This window comes from Stegodyphus dumicola, chromosome 7 (assembly GCF_044657685.1).
Source record: "Stegodyphus dumicola isolate Sdum_Otavi_A_Nest chromosome 7, ASM4465768v1".
Classification (NCBI taxonomy): domain Eukaryota; kingdom Metazoa; phylum Arthropoda; class Arachnida; order Araneae; family Eresidae; genus Stegodyphus; species Stegodyphus dumicola.
The window spans coordinates 62,428,484-62,451,712 of record NC_140774.1 but is presented as its reverse complement, the minus strand read 5'-3'; the positions used below and the strand labels follow the sequence as shown (position 1 = coordinate 62,451,712).

The following is a 23,229-nucleotide window of genomic DNA, read 5'->3' as shown; positions in this document are numbered from 1 at the left end:
AAAGGGTGCTGAGGAATTTGTGGGAAATTTTAGGGACTACGTAAAAGCTGAAGGATTTCTTCCTCAGCAAATTTTCTACTATGATTAAACCATTTTGTTCCGGAAACAAAAAATTGGCAAGAAGAATATACATCATCCAGAATTATGATTTCCAGGATAAAAAATCAGTGAAGGATAGTCTAACCCTTTCACTGTGTGAAAATTCAGATGGAAACTTATAGCCATTACTTTGTTTCACTTAGAGAATTTAAAGGTGTTTAAAGTACAAAGTGTTACAATCTAAATTACCCACTATGTGGAAGCCTAACTGTAGGGCATAGGTAACTAAGAAATCTTTGCCTCATGTCTGAAGAAGTACTTATAAGAACAGTCTGCTGTTTGAAGTGTTCTTCTTGTGGAAGATAATTCATCTGCTTTTCCCTCTTGTCGGTATCCTTCATGATGAGATGTTGAAAGAGCTAATTTCATCACAATTTAGTTCCTGACTCCTGGCATGGCTTCTCTAATATAGCCCATTGATCAGCAGGCTGTTTCAAATTTCAAAAAACTGTGTGCCAAAAAAAATTTTTTTGGTACTATTCAGTTTTGAGGGCCGTAAAAAATCGCCAAACTGTTGTTGATGCCGGTGCTGCCAAAAATAATTGCGGCAACCCTAATGCAAGAAAGGAAGTATATAGTAAATAACTATCTAAGATTGATGTTTTAATTTAAATGAAAGGTTAATTTCATATAATACTTTTTTATTATTATAATTAATATAAAAAAGACTAAACATGACTGAATGGAAGCATACGTGTAAATAACTATTTCAGATCATTATTATAATTTATATAAAAATTGCTAAACATAACTGAATGGATGCCTGCATCGCTATTTCGCTACCGAGTTATCGCTAAAGCATAATATCATCTCGTCGTTTGTTCAAACATAATTTTCTATAATGAATGATGCCTTTTCTTTGAAAATATTCTCGGGAAAGTGCAGAATCGCTCACTTATTTGTTTGCCGCTTTTTACAAGGGTAAAAACAATTGGATTTTTGTCAGTTTTCTTTTACTTTTTACGTGAAAATAGCTCGATGTGTACATAGATAAAGTCAAGGGTGTGCACAGTGCCATTTTTGTGCAATTCTAGGATTTTTTTTTTTAAGTGAAAATGGGTCGATGTGCACATGGATACCAAGTATGGACAGTTCTTAAAAACGCATCAAGCAGTGGGTGATTCTGCACTTTACCCAAAATTCTATTGCCGAGTTTGCCCAAAATTCTATGCCTGCATCGCTATTTCGCTACCGAGTTATCGCTAAAGCATAATTTCATGTCGTTGGGCCCACCAGCGGCCGAGTGGTAAAGTTGCTGAACACTGGTAGTTCGGTCCGAGGTTCAAATCCCACGAACGGGCTGGCTGCATGGGAGTTTTCGTGGTTTTCCCCATGTGTAACGTGTATACGAGCCAGTTCTGCACTTTACCCAAAATTCTATTGCCGACTTTTCGTCATGGGCTTGTTATTAAATTGTTAAATCCATAGTATATTAAAAAAGGATTTAAAAATTAAACTAGTATTTCAGTGGCGTCTTAAGAAATATAGAACTATATAAATTTACGCAATCTGAAATCAGCACGTACGCTAGATTTGGCACGCTGTTAAATGGGCGCGTTTGCTAGATTTGTCGCTTTTGCCCATACATTTTCGCTGCAATTTTTTACGGTCCTCAAAACGGAATTGTACCAAATTTTATATATATATATATATATAACTGTGGGGCACAACCTGTAGCAGGAGGTCGCCAAAAATTTTAGCAATTTTGGTATTTCTTATTGTAATAATTTTACAATTACCAAATATTTTTACACAATGTATCTGAAAATAAAGATAAGACAATACAGATAAAGAAAAAATGAAAATGTTTTGATGTATTCTTTTTAAATATAACATTCATTTTACTTGCTTTGCACGTGATGCTGTCATTTTGTCTGTTACTTATTTAAAATTTTCACATTGTCCTATGTCTTAAAATTAGAAATTAAAGTTCCTAATTAAAATTGAAGACCTAAGACTAAGAATAAGAGAGAAATAGAAATTAAAGACCTAAGACTGCAATAGTATATTACAGTACAAGTGAAAAAATTGACAGTGTCACTCACGTGTGTATCGAATTTGCGCAATGCTTATTCATAAATATTATGGGTCCTGGGGTCACAAAAAAAATCTCTGTGATAAAAATGGGTCATGACTGAAAAAAGTTTAAGAAACCCTGTTCTAGACAAAGCCTGGCAGCAAGTGATGCGATCAGCCCAAAGTTTACATTGAGTCATCCGATAATACGTACACAAAGTTTGATTGATTTTGGCCTAATAAAATTATTTCTTCCCAGAGGATTGGAGCTCTACTGCATGTATTAGCTCTAGAATTGCCACCGTTATCTAAGTAGCAAGGCATGATCCAAGGAACCATAATTGATTTAATGAGCCATTCGCGGTTTCACCTTGACACGGCATATACACTGCTCAAAAAAAAAATGGGACAGTCCTATATCTCCCGATCTACTGGGCCGATTGACAAAATTCAAATTGCGTTCTTCATGTATCGAAAGCGCGAATTAGGATATATATTAGTTTTATATATAGCACTATTCTAACATAGGTATTTTGACACAAAATCGGACTTTTTCTGAAATAACATACCAATTTTTTTACATATTTCGATTCTACGACTCAAATTACGCCTAAATATGAAATTTTGTAAAATTTGGAGCGAAATTTATGGAGAAATTCACAAATTTATGTTGGCACTTTTTTGTCAGTTTGCGCCAAGAATACTTCACTTGGCGAACTTCTTAATAAATGGCAACCTAGTTTCCTTTCCTGTGAGTGGAAAAAAAGTCACCATCGTTCCTTTTTTCCAAATAATATTCTTTATATTATATTTTTAATTATAACTTATTATTTTAAGTAATTTTTTCTTTTTCGAATTTCATTTTAATTGTTTAAGTTGCATGTTTTTTTTTTTTTTTTTTTTTTTTTTTTTTTTTTTTTTTTTCGAATAACTATTTTAAAAATTTCTACTTACCTATTCGAACTGCGTAAATAAAGGTGCAGCGTTTATTTTTTTTCAAATAGTTTTCTTTATATATATTTTTTGTCATAGTTATTATTTTAGGTAATTTTTAAATTCTTAACTTTTATTTTAATTGTTTGTGTTGCATTGTCTCTTCAGATAATTGTTTTAAAATTTTCTATTTATTCCTTCGAATTGAGCATTTTAAATAAATTTATTAATATAAATTTTCCAGAATTTGATTTTATTTATTTGAATTGCGTTTCTTTCGGAGGAATACTTTGTAACCCAGACTACGATGCGTTTGAAAACTGCATATATTAAAAGAGAAAATACAGTAAAGCACAGTTAACACGCCTTTCAATGTTCCGTTCAGAAAAGATATATATATATAAATAAGAGAGACATTTAACTTAGGATTGCGACATTTTAACTTAGGATGACTTGCATACACTGCTTTAAACAGTTTTATCATTGTGCCCATTGCTTTACACAATTTTATCCTACATTTGGCTTCTTAAATGTTATTCATATTTTAGTCAAATATTTTATTTTTGAAATCGTAAAAATCAAATATCATAAGATTAAAAAGTTTTAAATTTAAAAATATATATATATATATATATATATACAAATACTAAATTTTACCGTAAAATGTATTTTTTCTTCTCTTTTCCTTCAGGCATTCTACTTTATTCTTGCTCTTTTTCTTCATTCTACTTTATTCTTGCTCTTTTTCTTTAGGCATTCCGCAAGTATATTACAAAATATCCAATTTTCGAAATATCTTGATATTTCTAACAATCATTTTAAATAAAGTTATTGCCTTCCATTTCATAAAGGCCCACAAACGGCCGAGCGGTAAAGTCGCTGAACACTGATAGTTCACTCCGGGGTTCGAATCCCGGTAAACAGGCTGGTTGCATGGGCGTTTTCGTGGATTTTCTCATGTGTACCGTGTATGCCAGCTGATTTCCCTTAGAAAGTTCTTCACAAAGGCATCCTTCCTTTTAGGCAGATAACCCTGCTTTGACGTAACTTAATAATTCAGTTCAATCCATTTCATCAATATTTGGTCAGAGCCTTTATCAGTCTTCAGAGGCTAAACATTTTGAAGGTATGAGATGAAAGGAAAGACTGGTTTCATCAAGAGGTTTTGGTTTATTTAATTATGACAAAGCACACTAGGGCTATCTGCCTAAGGGGAGGGATGCCTTCGTGGAAGACTTTCTAAGGGGAACTGGCTGGCATACACGTTGCACATGGGAAAAACCACGAAAATGCCCAAGCAGCCAGCCCGTTCACGGGATTCGGACCTCGGACAGAACTACCAGTGTTCAGTGACTTTATCGCTCGGCCGCTGTTTGATCAGGAGGAAAAAAAAAAAAAACATCTTTAGGTGACATCCACATAACTCCTGAATCTTCAAATAATTCGAATGAGAAAATCATGGGATTCTCCATTTATGATACGATATGATGTTCTATAACGTAATTTAAATTTATACAACCATATAGTCTAAACCATATTGTCTTTTCTGTTAACCACAAGCTCAATTAATGGTATTTGCTGGTGTACACGTCCAAGTGTTTTTTCTTTGAACACCTAAATTCATTGTAGTATCCTGAAAGTATCTTCAAAAGCGTCCAACTTTTTGAAACATCTTGGTATGTCTGAGAGCCAAATTTCCCTGCAAATTTTTGCTTACTTTTCTCCCTAATTTTCTTCTTTCCTTCTACAGTTATTTTCAGTGCACACACAAGAAAATTAAGATTTTTCGATTGCTAGACTTCCATATATTTTGCTTTCTTGTCAATTTTTTAAAATATCAATTACATGAATTGCGTTTCAGCTGAAGACAGCTTTTCATTTTCTAGTCATTTTAACTATAAATAAGAAAAAAAGCGAGTCCAAAGGATAAATATTTTAATTAAAAGATTTTTGCTAAATGACAAAGAAATAAAACAGTCCAGCAGGGTTAATTCTGTACCACCGAGTAACCCGATTCTTATATCGGCTGAAACAATCTAAATCATATTAAAGATCATGTTTTTTTATACGATCTATAATGCGAGAGAAAACTTGGGAATCGTGTAAAGGAGGTTATGAGAATTTATTTTCAGCGAGGAAAAAAATAGTTAAAAAGACTCATCACCAGGGGGAAAATGATGCTGTATACAAGATTCTTAAATGAAATAAGACACGAAAACATCTGTTTAAAATGTGTTTAATATTTTCCGAAACGTGTTACAAAGCATGTTCAATGTAGCGTCTAGCATTTTCCGAAAGCAAGTTAAATCCTGTTACTGCATTCTCAACAGCAGCTCTTAGCATATCGGGAGGAATGTTACGGACATGTCAGTGTTTAACATTTTTCATTTCTGCCAAATTGTTTAGATTATCACCATAAACAGTGCTTTCGAGAAAAACCCACAGCTAAAAGTCACAGAGGTTGAGGTCTGGTGGGAAGAGGGGAAGTGTTGGCGTATAAGACGTTCATTCGTGAAATGTTGCCTAAGTAACTATGCGACACACGTGAGGTGGGGCCCAGCCGTGCATAAAAATCGTAGTATCTAAAATGCCACGTTACTGCAGTTCATGTATCACGAAACATTTTAACATTGACTCTAAATGAGCTGCAATCACAGTAGTCCAGCTGTCGACTGTTCTTCAGAGAAAAATGGTTCAGTTATAAAACTAGCTGTCATTCCACACCAAACGGTGTGGAAATCGAATGCAGTAGGAGAATGCAATGGAACTAGATAGATAACATGAGGGATTTTTTTGGCCCAAATCGATTAAAAGCGTTTTGAATCAGTATCTTCATGTTTTAGGGCCGAATTCAGGCTTCAAAAATTACAAATTAGCGATCTGTAAGAAAACGATTTCCAGATTGTAAGCACTTGTGCGAGTGATTTGCGATCTCACATTTTCTAATCGCTAATTCGTGGTTTTCACGGACGAATTTCTCACTTACACGGATGGCGCACTCGACGTTTATCGAATTTAACGCCTTTAAATGGTAATTTTCTTACTTCAAAATTTCTTAAGGGTATGCAACATATTAAACCCGTGTAACAAAAGGTTAAGTTAGATTCCGACCCATATTTCGTTTAAAAATATTGCATACAGCGCCATTTTCCCCCTGGTGGTGAGGTTTGGAACTTTCCTTTTTTCGCGGAAAATAAATTCCTATGATCTCTTTTACACGATTACCAGGTTTGATAACATTTGATCCAGTAGTTTTTGTTTTATGACCGTTTCAATGTGGAACTTTAATTATAAACACCCTGTATATTATTAAATTTTAATTGAAGCTATGCGTTATATGTATACCATGCGTAAGATTTCCGCTTTTATAGAAAAAATAAAGAATCGAAGCAAATATACTTAGGATAATGGAACAAAACTGAAAAAAATTCCCCTCCCTCCGAAAATAAAATATTGAAACTTCGACCTTCAATTTATTGGATTATCAAAATATTCAATATGACCTATCTTCTAAGTCCTAGTTCCGACAACAATTCCGTTAAAAATTCCGAATTACTTAAGCTGATGTAAAAGATTTAGTATATATTCACTGTATGTTAGTAAAGTAATCAGAGTGTAATAAAAATAGATTATAGAATTTACGCCTTTATCTTTTTGTCTGACTGCACAACATGTAATGGAAGAGAAGGCTTGTAGAGATCTGTTTTTGATATGCCTCTAAAAGTAGATGTCATACTCCTTTTGTCTCTTCAATATCAAAAAACTTTCCTTTGAGAGGCAACTTTAGTTTTTGGGAAAGAAAAAAAATCACAAGAAGACAAATTTGAAAAACATGCAGGACGATTGAGTACACACACTTATTTTCGGAACACAAGCGGTTCTCCGACTGGTTATTGAATAATGAAAAGATGCATTATCATGCAATACAAAACATTTGGAATACGTTGTCTGACTGAAAACGTAAGATTAAAAGTCATCTGCTTAATTCACAACCATTTACAAGTCAACTAATGGGGCAATTGCAGAATCGTTTTGATCCTGAGCTTCTAAGACAAACCTTATATCACTGGATTTAAACACTTCTTTAATCTTCCGAGAACGTTCCATCTTTAGCTCATATTCCAAGAATATTAAGTGAATACAATTATTGCAAAAGAAATTGAATATTCATTTGCACTACGGCTTGGTAGTTCTGCTTTTTATGTCTAAGTATACAACAATATTTTAAATATTTACAAATAAAATATTAAATTGGAGATTTAATTGGAGCCTCACCAGTTGCCTAGCATTTGAAGATTGTTAAATACTAACTGTTTGTTGCGAAGTCTAACCCAGGGTTTTGCATGGTTGGTTTTCGTAGTTTTCTAGGTTCTCTTTGCAAAGGTTCTCTATGAAAGCATCTTAACCAAATAGCTCCCACATTCTTTCTATGTTCAAATAACCAACTAACCTAGTTTAAGCGCGATTTCCAAATGAAGTTACTAGCAAAACCCGAATACTCATTAAAAATCATGTAGCTTGCCAATCAGGAGTAACATGAAAGATATGGCGCCAATAATTGAATTGCTGTTACGGTACGCTGTTTCTAAATTTAGATGGTCATTCCTTAATTAAATAGCCCACTAGCGGCCGAGCGGTAAAGACGCTGAGCACTGGTAATTCGGTCGGAAGTTCGAATCCCCTAACGGGCTGGCTGCATGGGCGTTTTAGTGGTTTTCCCCATGTGTAACGTGTATACGAGCCAGTTTACCTTAGAAAGTCCTCCACGAAGGCATCCCTCCCTTTAGGCAGATAGCCCTCGTGTGCTTTGCCATAATTAAATAATCCAATCCAATCCTTAATTAAATATAATTGATTTGTAACTTCTACTAGAGCTGACGGTAAAAATTGAAGTGCAAATAAATAATATCGTGTGCAATCTTGATTAATATAAATTAAAAATTTTGCATAGAAAAATATTTGCATTCAGACAGAAAGTTTTTTGAAATATTTGCAATTACTTTATAAGGATGATTTATTAATAACCGTAATAATTACTTATTATATTACTGATGATTAGGATTCAGTTCTTGACAATTACATTCTAAATTAGAATTTTAAGGATATAATGAAAATAAGCTACGCACAAAAATACATTTTTACAGATTAAATTGACATTAAATACAAAAATACAGAATGTTGGGTGTCGTTTATATAATTATTCTTGCTTGTCCACAGAATCTGCTGACTTATCCAGCCATTAAGTAGCTGCAGATCATTTCTACATAACCATTGAACTTCCATTAATTCAGTCTCTACTGGGTTGTATGTTTATATCATAATTTGACTTTTATAAAAATGATTATTCAAAATCTTATATTTCTATAAAAATATACTATGCTTTAAAAATATGGATGATAGTATCTGCCGCTCTTTCAGCCACTTCAAAAGCAACAGTTTGTTTAGAAATAAATTATGCAGTTAATGTCATAAAATATTTTCATTAAATTCAAATAAACATTAAACGAAAATTCTCAGTTTTAGACAATTCGATTTAAACGAAGTAAGGTAGCAGACGATAAAACGCCGAAGGTAAAAATTTACTCTTAGAAAAATGTACTCTTATTTTTTTTTAAAAAAAGGATGAAAGAGAGAAATTTAAAAAAATTGTTAAAAATTTGAATATTATCATCTATAATTTAAAAAATAGATTTTCATATAGTATTAATAAATATTTATTACATCTTATTGTGGGAAAAAATTTCATATAATTAATTCTCCGTAAAATTTTACTTGAAATTTAAGGTTAAAAATAGCTGTGGCAATTCAGTGTAACAAAAATCCATAGACCACATTTTGCGTTATTATCGCTCAAAAAAAAGATGCCAAATTTCAAAACGCGAAAATATGTAAATTCGTGTATATCTTAGAAAATTTTGAATAAAAAAGTCTAATTTTTTGCAGATATGCTTAAAAATACACCTACTTTATGATGATGGTAAAAATTTTATAGGTTATAATTCAAAATTTTTTTCGAAAAATTTATAAAAATTATTTAAAAATAGAAATTTAAAAAATAAAACACAAAAAATGGGTAAATTTTATTTGGAATGAACCTAAATTTCGAAATGTGAGAGAAAAAATAAAAAAAGTTTAGTAAAAAAAGAGATATTAATAAATATTTGCCGAATTCAATTAACATTGAGGAGCTAAAATTTTGAGAGCTAATATTTTAAAAACTACTCGTACGATTTTTACAAAACTTGGTATTCTGGCATAATTTGAGCCGTAGAATCGAAATATGGAAAAAAATTGGTATGTTATTTCAGAAAAAGTCCGATTTTGTGTCAAAATACCTATGTTAGAATAGTGCTATATATAAATCTAATATATATCCTAAGTCGCGCTTTCGAGACATGAAAAACGCAGTTTGAATTTTGTCAATCGGCCCAGTAGAACGGGAGATATAGCACTGTCCCTTTTTTTTTTTTTTTTTTTTTTTTTTTTTTTTTTTTTGAGCAGTGTACTTAGACATGCATGGATTAATCTTTATAATACCATAAATTCAGCTCGGAAGAAATTTGGCCAGAATGCATTCTAAGCAGAGACTTTGTGAGCTCTTTTTCTGTTATTGGCAATGATTTTATGTCTTTATGCAAAAACATGGGCTTGGTAGTTGACAGTGAAAATGTTAAAAAATTGCTAGATCCACAAAACTGAAATCAGCACTAAAGAACTGGAACAACTTCAGAGGCAGCAAAAAAGACAACTGTGGAAGAAATGTCTTCGAAGAAGGGAGGGTGGTCTTATTTATTTGATTTGTGAAATTATTGCAAGATGCATTGGGGTGCAAATTTTCACAGAACATTATATATTGATAAAGCATTTATAAAGTCTGGTAATCTACTTAGCTGTCATGAACTGGAACAAAACTCAAATAGGCTGGCAGCAAATTATTGCCAAGTTTAAATGTTAATGACAGAGTCTTAAGACGGTTTTAAAACAAACCTTTTTATTAAATCAGGATTGGAACATAAATGCACAGCTTGTGCTTACAATTCAGCGAACCACTCGTGGCAAGATAACTTAGAATAAGAGTCAAATGTAAAATTTAAGTTTAAATAAGCTAGTAGCCAAAGGATATACAGATCAGTTAATACTCACAAATCTTACTTGAGCAGCAACATGGTTTCAAGTGTCAGAACATGCTGTATCTTACAGTCTAATAATCTCAGCTTAAATACATGTGAGCTAATTTGCATTCTGGTGAGAAAATTGAAGGGAGAGGTTACAGTAAAGATCCAAAACATAAAATAGATGGTTAAATTGGTGTAATTAGAACATTACACACTAGTAAGCCATAGCAAAAATATTTGCTGTGACAAAGCTATATCAAGCTTTAGGAACATTTTGAAACGTAGACAGAAACAAATCACATTAGACAAATTTTTAATGAGATAAAGGCCTGGAAAGTGTTCAGCAGAGTAGAGCAGTGATAAGAGGAAAATAAAAAAACAGAAAATAGTAGCTACCTTATGTTTTTATGAAAAATAATTACTCTTTCAAACAATAACATTTTGCACCTTTCAATTTTTACTGTTTTCTATCTGCACCATCGAATTTCTTCCATACAGTTTTTTCAAAGCCACTGCTATTATTTCAGCTGTTTTTAATGAACAAATTTGTTGCTGCAGATTGGCTCCAAAAAATGTATGATGTAAATATTGTGCTAACTAATTAATCACTCACCTATAAAATGGGAAGGAGTGTCCTTCACTCAGTCACTCCGATTAATTATTGTGCATATAAAATCCAAGTTGAATGGAATTTTCCTGTATCATGTTCAATATTTGTTGTGTGTTTATTATTACTGATGGTTGTATTAAAAGGCTGCGTATTGTTAATTTTATTTGATTTATTTCTTAATTATGTAAATCATATTTGCTTTCTTATTTTTAGAGTTGATATGAACTTAGCTCAACGAATAGAATACCTTTCAAGAGCAATTATGTGTGTTAAAGGTTCAGAAATGAGAATTTCCACAAGTGGTGAGGGAGAATTCTTGCATGAACTAGAAGAAAAAATGGAGGTAATTTTGTATTGGTTCATTTTGCATATTAACAGTATGCTTAATGTTTTTGTGAGAAAAATATTGATCCATATAAAAATTTGCATTTGATACTTTCGATTAATGAAATTTTATTTTTCTATTGTAGGTTGCTCGTATTCAGCTTCAGATACTGGAAACACTGCAACAGAAAAAGTTAACATTGCAACAGAAAAGGATAGCAGGTGTCCAAGGCAGTAATATTGATGATGCTATAAATAGGCTTAATTCTAATTTCCAAGATATCCAGCAGGTATTATTTAATTTATTAGGAAAGCTATTTCCCTTCTTCATCATAAAAATTAGAACTATTTCGTATTGATTTATTGCATACAAAAAATACAGTAATAATATTTTTCAGTTCTAATAAAATGTTGCGTTATTTTAGAGATTTAATGAAAAGTTTCCAAGTACTGTCGGTATAAAAGCTGTAAAAATATGCTCCAAAGTAGGAAAATTTAATTGCACACCTGTTTTAGAGAAGTATCAATATTTATTGCTATATAAGTGCATTAAAAGATTTTGTCTCTTAAAATAATTGTATGAAGTCTTGTAAAAGTATGATCGAGAGAGAATTAGTTATGTATTATGTTTATCATACTTTTCTAATGTTAAAATAATTTTCTGTGTATTTGCCATCTTATTCAGGATAAGTATCAAAAACTTTCGAAAAATTTCAGCATACTTCATGTTTAAGTTAAGCTGCTTGAATTAGTTTCAAATTTTGCTTTTAAAAAAGATGCCAATGTTAATTTATTAAATTACTGTTTTAATAAATAAAAGAACAAAACCTGAGAAATAAAATTAGTGAAGTAAATTTAAATTAGATTGTAAGGGAAGCAAATATCAGTACATTCACCATATTAAAACTTGGAAATGTATTTGTGCTATGGCTAGAGCCTGATTTTGAATAATAAGGGGGAAGTACAAATGTATTTTCCCCATAGTTAGATTTGTATTCTCATTGTTAACTGAATTCACACATCTAGAACACATCACAAAACTGAAAAATATTTAAAATAAAATCTTACAAAAATAAAAATATCTTTTTCTCCATACTTTTACTGTTAATAGACATTGCTGTTCTCTCTACTGCACAGTTTTTGTTCATGTTTGCTATTTGAAGCATTATCTTATATTCGCCTAGACAACAGCCGGTTTTCTGCTATGTTTCTGCAGAATTCTGAAGTCTTTACTCATGAAGGTGTTACATTTTAACCCTAGAATTGAAGGAGTTAGTTTTGTACCTAAAACTGCTTGATGGTCATTTTGAATTTGCAGTACATTTTCTTTCTATGATAAAAAATTTTCAAAGACTGTTGTATGTATGTAAGGAAGAAACTTGAATATACAGTAATAAATCTTTAAGTACTTTCATAATTTTAAAACTCTCAAAAATATTTAAACTGTAACAGATATATGCTTGCATAATTTTCATGAATATAAGAATTTCAAACTTAATTGGTATATTAATTATTATTTGAAAGTATAGTTAATTATTTTAAACATCTTATTAAAGCTTTTAAAATAAAATGCAAATCCCCCTGGAAAGAACACTGTTATGTATTAAAGAAAGGAAGAGATCTCCTTAAAGACCTTATTTGTTAGAATATCTATCACATAAAAGTTTTTCAAGTATTTTTGCTTTATTAAGAAAATTTTACAGTAACAGCTACTTATTGTATGGATAAATTCTTTCGAGAATTAAAACTGTTTTCATATTTGGAAGCTGGTTTCATGAATTTAAAATGTTATCTAATGCTTTATGAACCAGCTACCTGGTTCCAAGTAGTTCATAAACTAATTATATTTTCTTTAATGATTTATACACAGACATATATATATACCGCTTTTCGGTTTTGTGTTGGAACATTATCTCTTTTCATTGTCTTTCTGCTTTTACAGTTGAAAAAGAAATCATTATTTGCTATTCGGAAATCCTGATTTTTTTTTCTTTGTTATACATATTATTTATAATAATATTTCTTTTTCTAAACATCAGTAGAATGGTCAAACTCACCCAGAGCTCTTAGATGTATTTAAATGTCAAACTGAAGCATTAGATGCAAAGATATGAAACTTCCCAGTAGTCTATTTGACTGCTTCTGCAGTTCTTAGTGTTAAAAACCATTTGTACTTTCTACCGATGTTACATTTTGTCCCATACATTTATATTTAATAATTTTATGAGCATTTTCTTTTTATTAGCAAAATATGCTAAAGTTCTTGTTTTATTATTAATGTTTGTTTACTTGGCAGCTATATGAGGAATTTGCTGTGCCATTCAATCTTCCTGAAAGCCAGTTGGCTATTGTTCATTGTGGTGGACTGTATGATCCTGCTCTCATTGAATCGTTATGGCAGAGTATTATTGAAAAAGGTTGGTATATCAGAATTTATTTCTGAAAATGATGATAAATTAGTAGTTATTTATAGCCATCTAAATTGTATGTTTGAAAGTAATGTGCAAACTGTTAATACACTGTACCAAACATTTGTAATGAATATGCAAAAATAACTTATGTGTCTGAATACTGGAATTAGTATTAATAGGATAAATATGTATCAGTATGAAAACATTTTTTTTTTTTTGAATTTATTTTAAATGCTGTTATTTCATTTTTAAAATAGAATAATAGAAAATTCAAAATTAAATAGCAGTATTAAAATTTTATGTTATGCTTTAAAACACTGAAAGGAATTTGCTAAAATACAAAATAAAACATTCATTTTTATTTGACCAAAATGTATATTCTTATTTATGTATTTTTATGTGTGTGTATATATATATAATAATAATAATTTATTTACTAAATAATATTGATTAATTGATTATAACTTGTTTTCGCTCTAAATGAATTTAAAATCATACAACATTATATATATATATATATATATATAATTTTTTCTTTTTTTTAACAGAACTCATAGCCACCATTGGGAACCTCCCAGATACCCGAGTTAAAATATTGCAGCAGAAGTTAGTTAATATTAGCCAAGCCTACATTTCTTCAGAGAAATATTTCCCTTTAGGTAAGGTATTTTTTCAATGTGTGCAAAATACTTTTTATTTGTCAGCTCCAAAATTTCATGCTTGCTTTTAAGAGGAAAAAATGTTTTGTTTCAAATAAATAAAAACTGCTGAACTCCCTCCCATCTCATTGTGTCTGTGTATAGACAGCACAAGCAAGAACCGTTTCTGAGTAAGAATCATTAAGTGACCACCGCTTCATTACCTTTAAACTACATGCAAATATTACTTATACAATTAAACATGGATTCAAGACACAATATGGAGGCTGTCGCCAATTCAAAACAATATTACGAAATCACTCGAAAAGTATCTCATCATGTAATTCTTCTTCTTCAAAAGAGGATGTCAACAGCTCTGTTGAATACTTCATTAATATTATTCAAAACATATGTAACTCATAAAAAATATCAATTTCTAATAAACTTAAATTAAACTAGTGGAATACAAATTTAACTATGGAACAAAATAAAGTAAGAGGCCTCCACAGGAAGTTTAAATCTTTTTTGGATGGTGAAGAAAGAAGTTACTACAAAATTCAATTTCAAAAAGCTAGAGCTCTTTACAAAAGAAATATCAGACAAGCTAAAATCACCAGCTGCGAAAATTTCTACAATAATATTCTAATCTTTATGGATCTGCTTTTAAAATGGCTTATAATAAATTATCTAATCCACCTACATTATCAATGTACAGCTTTTCCTGGCACTAGTTCCTCTGCAGACACCGCTCTGAAAATCATTTCAGAACTATTTCCACAAGATGATGATCCATATCAGTCAAATAGAGAAGATAATGCAATTTATAATTGAGAAAATATTCCAAACTTGGATGAAATAGACTTTATCATAAAAAGACTAAATGATAAAAAGGTTCTAGGTCCAGATGGAATAGACAATATCATCTTAAAACAAACTTTTTACTCTAATAAAATTATCAAATCATTTATTGCGGCATGTTGGAAATTCAATATCTTTCTTTGAATTCTAAAAAAGTGCAGAAATAGTTTTATTTCTCAAAAAGAATAAATCCATGAACAGTCCTTTATCTTTTAGACCAATCTGCCAACTTCCCTCCCTTGGAAAATTACTAGAAAAAATCATATCATATAGTCATGTATCATATAGTCTTACCATTTACATAAAAATAGAATTATCCGTGAAAACCAATTTGAATTCATCCCAAATAATCGATCACACTTTTCAGAAACTCTTAGAGGTTATCCAATTCAATAGAAATCAAAAACGGCACTCAGTAATAATTCCATTGGATATTCAATGTGCTTTCAACTCAGTAAAATGGAAAAATATAATCAACATCCTCAAGTCAATTGACTATCCTCAAGATATTCTAAGATTAATAGAAGACTACCTACATAATAGAAATCTACAATATACTTCAAATAGTGGTATAATAAACTATAAAATTACCAAGGGCTGTCCACAAGGCTCATGCCTGGGACTAACCCTTTGGAACTTTATCACCAATACCATATTATTCTCATATGATCATATTCCTCATACTCATGCACAGGCCTATGCGATGATTTTCTTCTTATAGTCTGCAGCAATAATCAAAAAATAATAGAAGAAAATTCTAATAATTCATTAGTTATCTTCAGGAATTGGGCTGAACAATATTAACTCAAAATTTCAGTAGAAAAGTGCAGAACTCTATATATACCAAAAACAAGATCTTCAGCAAGAAATATAAGAAATCCTATTATAAAATTATCTCAAAATAAAATAAAATTTGAAAAAAAGCTTAACTTATCTTGGCATAGTAATAGACAATCATCTGTCTTGGCATCAACATATCAAATACTTAAAAAACAAAACGCTTGTACTCTTCATTTTACTATACTCCACTTGTTCAAGTACTTGGGGCATCAATCCAATATTCCAAAAAATATGGTACTCTACAGTAATTGAAATATACTTCTTCATGGACCCTGTGTCTGGGGTAATAACTTGAACACCCACGCTCAATGACACAATCCGCTCAAAGACCATTTCTATTATTAATATCGAAAGCATACAAAATTACTCCTACAAATGCACTTCAAATCATCACTGGTATACCACCCATCAATCTTTCAATCAAAAAAGAAACCACAGAAGTATCACAAGCTCATTTAACAATAACCTTTACTCTTCAAATAATTATGAATTCCTAAAATATAATCTGTATATAAACCCTTCTTAATTTTTTACAAAATCTTTAATTGCAACTTCATCAATTTATAATTTCAGTCTTCAAATTTATACTGAGGGATCCAAATCAGATTCAGGCATTGGCAGTGCATACTGTATATTCCAAAATAATAATATATTAAAACAAAGGTATTTTTGTCTTTATCAAAATAATACCGTCTTCCAAACGGAACTTTTTGCAATAGAACAGGGAATAAAGTATGCAAAAGATACCTCATTAACAGGTATCATAATTATTGATAGTGCATCCAGCATCTTTGCAATAATTGGCCATAGCAGATCACCAATAGTACGTCACATACATCAGCTTCTATCTCTGTTTACACTTAATCTCAGACCAAAATTTAAATGGACAAAAGCTTACTTAGGTACAACTGGCAATGAAATGGCAGACCAATTGGCAAAATATGCAGCAAATACTTCATCACTTCCTCAACATTTTCTCCATATTCTCTATCATATTTGAATAACCAACTAAAAGACGATCTCAAAACCCTTTGGAAAGAAAAATAGATCTCTGATATGACAGGCAGACACACTTTTTATTTATTCCAACTCCTTCAAGAAATCTAATATTTACTGAACATGCAATCACAATTCTACTCACAGGTCATGGTTCATTTCCTTTGCATCTGCTTAGATTTGGATTACATTCTTCAAGTCAATGCATTTGTGGACACGATGGAACAATAGACCATTCTCTGTTTCACTGTGAAATTACTAAAGAATTTCATCTTAAACCATATAATTCAAAATTATATGGTTCACTTTGTTTCAACTTTGTTGCTCCAATTTGTTTCAAAAAAAGCAATATACTTCGTAAAAAATTACAGTCACTTATAATTAATCTATCTTTCTATTGTGACAATCTCAGAGCACCATAAATATTTACATAGCATTACTTCCTCCCAGTTGGGAACTTCTGTAAACTAAGGATTCGTCCTTCAAAATTTTGTGTAATATGATATCATCATGCTTTTTCTGAATTTCTTAATAGAGAAAATATAATTATCCAAATTATGTCCTTTCTAATCTTACTGTCTTCATCATTGTACATGTTTATATGTCAATTATCTTGACTTCAATGAATTTCTACTCAAATATTTTTAATTTAAAGTCTTCAATTCAAGGAATGTTCTCATCTTATATTCAAGACCTACTTATATTCTCAAGGACTGTTTACCTTTTGCTTATCTCTACATTTACAGACTCCTCATTTATTTCTAGACTCTCTTCTAGAAACATTTATATGGATTACCATTTAAATTTTCTTTCAAGAAAATCATGATTATTATGAACACTAAAAAATTATAGATACTTTAATGTGGGTCTTGTACCAATTTACTTTATAACCCCATTCTAACATTTTTCAAAATTGAAACTCTAGAAAAAAGACTAAATATTCATTAGCTTCAACGTTTAGACATTTTATACTTGGAATTTGTATATCTGCATATATGGATTACTTTAAAGAATTCATAGACTCTGAGTTCTTGACTCAGACATTATATATTATTCTTTTGTAGACCCCTACTCATCATTATCAAGTGTATATTTTTTAAAGATTTACTTTTTTAACTAGCTTACATTTATACATCTTATTAACTTATTTATGTAACTATTTCAATGCTCTATATTATATTATCGTTCATTATATGTTTTCTATCCTAATATTATTATACATTAGTAAGTATATTATCATCTCATGTATGTTTCTATTCTAATATCTTATTTTATTTTATTATTGTTCCTTAGATGTGTACGTATCTCAGAAATTACCATTCCTTAGTTATTAACTAATACATTATCATTTATTCATTTGATTATAATACATTGTGATCATAACTGTCAGACTTCCTTAATAACTAGCAATGTATAAGCTATTAATACTAATCCCATATTTTCCTAATATTTTAATTATAAGCATTTTCAACTTTTAATTTATGAAGAATTATATTTCTGTGCCTATCAGAATAATCTTCCTGGCACTTGCATATATATATTTAAGGCCATATTTATGAAATATAATAAATAACTTGCGACCTAGTGGTGAATGAAAAAAAGTAATCTCGGAGGCAGTTGAATTGTGGAGTAAATGTATCTGTTAGGCAAACGTACCATCAGGTAATTGAGCGCCATGCAAACAACCTGATGCAACAGACAGTTAGGTAAAACTCAGTTTCTGTGTGTAGTCCACCTTCTTTAAAATGATCAACCATGTTTCTAGATAAATTGGTCTTCCCTAGATGAAGTCATCTTACAAAGGATGATTATTGGGTTTGGCAGTTGTTAATATGTGTGATGAATTTGTCATTTGACCATTCAAGACTCTTGGAGTGTAATAAAGAAAAATACTGGTGTAGAAGTGCAGTATATTACCATATTAGTAATATTATAAAAGTAAAAATATAAATTAATTACAGGGATAAGTAGGAAGCATTGTAGTAAATTTACAGAACTTTGGGAAAATGTTTATTCTTAATTTTCAGAAATTCTGTAAGTGAATATTATTTTTAAATATGAATTACCGATTTTATATGTAAATGGAAAAAGAAAATATTGTGGAAACTTTATGTAATAAAATTTCTTTAGGAAAGTACTGACTGATTAAAATATCCATCCAAGTAAATCTGCCTATTTGATTATATAAAAGGCAATATATCAAAATATATATGTATACATACCCAGGTCCACCACTCCCTACCTGATCAGTTTGACATGTAAATATTAAGTGTTACAATTAAATATCTTATAAAATAGGAATAAATTATCTTCTTATTATCCACCATCTATGTGGTACATTTTTGCTTATTTTAAACATGTTTTTTGGTAAACCACCAGCAACATCTTCAATAACTTTTTATCATATTTCTAAATTCTGTTGTCTTACTATTATACACCATCTACGTGATACACGTATGCTTATTTTAAACATGCTTTGTGACTCATCACCAGCAGCATTTTCAGTAGTTTTTATCATATTTCTAAATTTATTGCTTTTGTTTTTGTTTTGAATTCATCTTAAGGTGTAATGGTAAAAATATATTTACGGGTGCCCCTTGGCGATTTTTGGGATACATGGATACCAAGTTTCTGCAATTCTTTTTGACTTGTTATTTCGGCTTTGTGTAGCAGCAATTTTTGCCATCCATGTACATATCGACCTATTTCCACTTTAAAAAAACATCAGAGAATTGCACAAACTTGGCATTGCAAATTCCCTTGACTTTGTCCATGTACACACTTAATATAACTCATATAAAGTCAAAGGAGCAGCCAAAAAAAATATATAATCTCAATAAACTGCATTTTAAATCAAACAATGAAATAACATATAAAAGGAAATTCATGTTAGCACTACACAAAGGAAATATCCACTTAACCTTATTTAGAAAATTCCCTGTCTTCGGTCAAACAAAATGCCTTAACAGCATCCAAAAACCTCCTAAAATTATCTAAACTAGAATCTGTGTACTGGCGTTGCCACATAAATTCAGAAAGATAAGAGTCAAAAATATCCTCCTACATTTTGCAATGAGCATTTCCTTCCTACAAACAGGACAATTACAATGACTACTAATTAATGCTCTTTTCCCCTTTCGTTCCAAATCGTACAGAAACTTCAAATTAATCTTACCACATTCAGCCATTTTACCGTCTAAACCGCAAAACAAGCAATGAACTTCCTAACCAACACACACCATAAGCCCTTACAAATCTTGGTAAAGTCACTGAACACTGATAGTTCGGTCTGAGGTTCAAATGCCACGAACGGGCTGGCTGCATGGGTGTTTGCGTGGTTTTCTGCATTTGTAACGTGTATACGAGCCAGTTTCCCTTAGAAAGTCCTCCACTAAGGCATCCCTTTCCTTAGGCAGATAGCCCTAGTATGCTTTGCTGTAATTAAATAAACCAAACCAAATCCTTACAAATCTTTTCCCATCATGCAAATTCACCTCAATCATGCAACCAATTATATCATAATACGGTTTCTATAACATTTAACTACTCAGGTTACCATAAATGAAACAACAACTTTTCGATAATTCAAGGGACACCCTTAAATCTACTCTAGCCGGCATAATCATTTGATTATGACATATAAAATAAAAACATGCATTTGCCTATATTGAATTGTGAACTTCATAATTATATGATGGATTTTAATAGCTACAAAAGTAGAATTGAACTACTTTGCTGACATTTGAATATTAACTTGCTTTATTTTACCAGCTACACTGGTAATATACTGTATATTTATGCTTTTCTGTATATTATAGGAAATGAAAGGGTTAGTACAAACAGTTTAGGATTATAAAAGAATGTTCTATGTTACTATCAAACCTATGTCAGAAATTCTACCATACTAAAATAAAGATAAATGTTTCACAAATTGCAAAAATGTTCAAAAATTTTAAAAAAAACATTAAAAATAGATAAATAAAGCTTTTCTGGTAGAGTTAAATTTATTTTAATTTTCCTTTCACATTTTTAAACATTTATTATATTCACATGCCTAATTTAGAACTGGTATTTTAATTGAGATTTAATAAATTGATTTGATTTTTTTTGGTGATGCCAGTCAACTGGTGATCTTTATAGTATTAAATTATTTTAAGAAAAAGTAATTTTGATGATAAAATATATATATGCATGTGCTAACACTAAATAAAATTATACTTTTAAACATCAACATATCAGAGCAGTAATACTGCTGTGTACCTTGAATTGCTTCATTTTTTATCATTGTTTTGCATAAGATAATGTAATTTTGAAATATGTTCGCATGCATAAAGTAATTCTTATTTCATGCTAATTTGTGGTAAAGTTTTTAATATATCCAGTCACAGTGTTAAAAAAAGTAAAATGAAAGACTCAAGTATTCTTAGTTGGTTCTTTTAGACCTTCTTTGCATAAATAAATACTCTGAATATAATGCTTATAATTCTCTTAATTTATTTCATGATATGCTAACTTTTTACTACGTATCATTACATTTTAATTACCTAACTTGTTTCCATATTAATCAAAACGTAATTTAATAATGCTAATATATATATATATATTTTTTTTTTTTTTTTTTTTTTTTCTTTTAGCTTTTATCATTAAGTTCTTGGAGTTTAAAACATGTACTCTGAATTTTGACCCAGCTTGGGTTTTTGAAGCCATGCTTTGTGTAGGTGTGTCCATAGTTGAACTTCTCAAAATTTACCATAAACTTTATTGTGCTAAAGATTCTTGCTGGACTACTTGTGGCAAGCCTCTGCATTTGCTATTTGTTTTAGTGTTACTTATCGGACACTTTGCTGATTCACCATCAATTGTGCCACTAAATGAAAGGTATGTCTAATTCCAAAAGATAATTTTATTAATTCTGTTAAGTAACATTAATAAAATTATCTATTATTTTTATAACTTATTAAAGGTTCAATTTTTCATGTCTTAATTGATTGAATAATTATTTATGCTTTTCTGTATATTTTTTAAATGCACTAATATTAAGAATTCATGAAACATTATAGCTATACTGTTATTAAAAAAATCCAAACTCTGAAAAATTATTATTAACATATTGCTTCTTTAAATAGTCTAAAATATGCATTAAATATATAGTATATTGCCAAGAGAGAAAAGAAACATGCCAAAATAAAACTAGAATTAGGCAAACAAGCAACTTTATGTTTGATGTAGATTTAATTGAAACTTACTGAAACTAAAACTTGAATTTGAATTAAATCTATGCAAAGCATAAGGTTATTCTTTTGCCTGATTATAGTGTATTATATTATTCTTCCCTGCAGTTACTAAAAATATCGTCCATTTATGTTTAAATCTTTTATTCCCAAATGGCTGATTTTCTGTGCTTACTAATCCATTAGACAAAATTAGAAAGAAAGTATGGTATCGTTATTTATTAAGTACCTGTTAATTGCTGTGTATTTTTCTAAGGCTAGTTTCTCATACTTAAGTTTTTTTTCCATAGTAAATGTATTTTTAATAGTTTTTAGACTTCACATTATATCAGTTTCATTATTTTTGTTTAGGAGGTCATTCACTACATTTTGCTTAGATGTGATATCTGGATACCTTGTTGATCTGCAAGCAATGGACTCTTCCAATCCTAATGTTCCTACTCTTATGAAAAATTTCAGATCAGTTCAACGGAAGCTTGAGAGACTGCCTTGACACATTATTACATAATGAAAATAAATGTTTATACTGTAATGAAATTCCAAATGGCACTTTTGAAGAATTTGTTGGTTGTCTCTTCTGAACATTTGTTTTATATAAAAAATGAGGAATTATGGTTAATAAACATATGTTTGCTGCTGTAAAGTAAAATTTTACATGGAAATTTAATTCTCTTTTCTTTTAATTTATTGCCATCAGAAATTTGATCAGGTTGATCGAGATCAGTATTTTACCTTTTAAGAGTTAAAATATGATTTTATCTTAGTTTTAATTTTTTTCATTCCCCTATAACTGAGTTCAATATTTTAGACTTTTCCCTCTAGTATACTTTCTGTGAATGTAAAATCCAATGTTGTTAGCTTTTTTTTTTTTTTTTTTTTTTTTTTTTTTGAAAAAATAATAATATATATTTTCAAAGAATATTAGTAATCTCTTATCTGAAGTAATTAAAGATAAGTAAGAATGTGCAATCTGAAAATAATTTTGTGATTAAAAGAAAATTGTCTCTCTTTTCTCAATAATTTCCTTTAAAGTTAGCACTCATTTTAATTAAAAGCCTAAAAACTAACCTTTTTTATTTGGATAACTTGTTAACTTAAATGCATTTTGTAATGCATAAATATTTGTCTTATTTTGCTGTAATTTTTATCCATTAATAT

General features: G+C 30.2%; 1 protein-coding gene across 2 annotated transcripts in view; it reads left to right on the top strand.

The window, feature by feature from the left end:
* Nup154 (nuclear pore complex protein Nup154) overlaps positions 1-22,950 on the top strand; it is a 206,138-nt gene extending 183,188 nt beyond the window's left edge. For both annotated transcript variants that reach the window (XM_085820338.1, XM_085820337.1), the window contains exons 31-36: positions 10,987-11,116; positions 11,244-11,387; positions 13,394-13,514; positions 14,057-14,167; positions 21,475-21,718; positions 22,423-22,950. In XM_085820338.1, the coding sequence (XP_085676464.1) occupies positions 10,987-11,116; positions 11,244-11,387; positions 13,394-13,514; positions 14,057-14,167; positions 21,475-21,718; positions 22,423-22,564 (892 nt within the window). In that variant the 3' untranslated portion in view covers positions 22,565-22,950. The remainder of the gene's footprint in view (positions 1-10,986; positions 11,117-11,243; positions 11,388-13,393; positions 13,515-14,056; positions 14,168-21,474; positions 21,719-22,422) is intronic.
* The last annotated feature ends 279 nt before the right edge of the window (positions 22,951-23,229 follow it).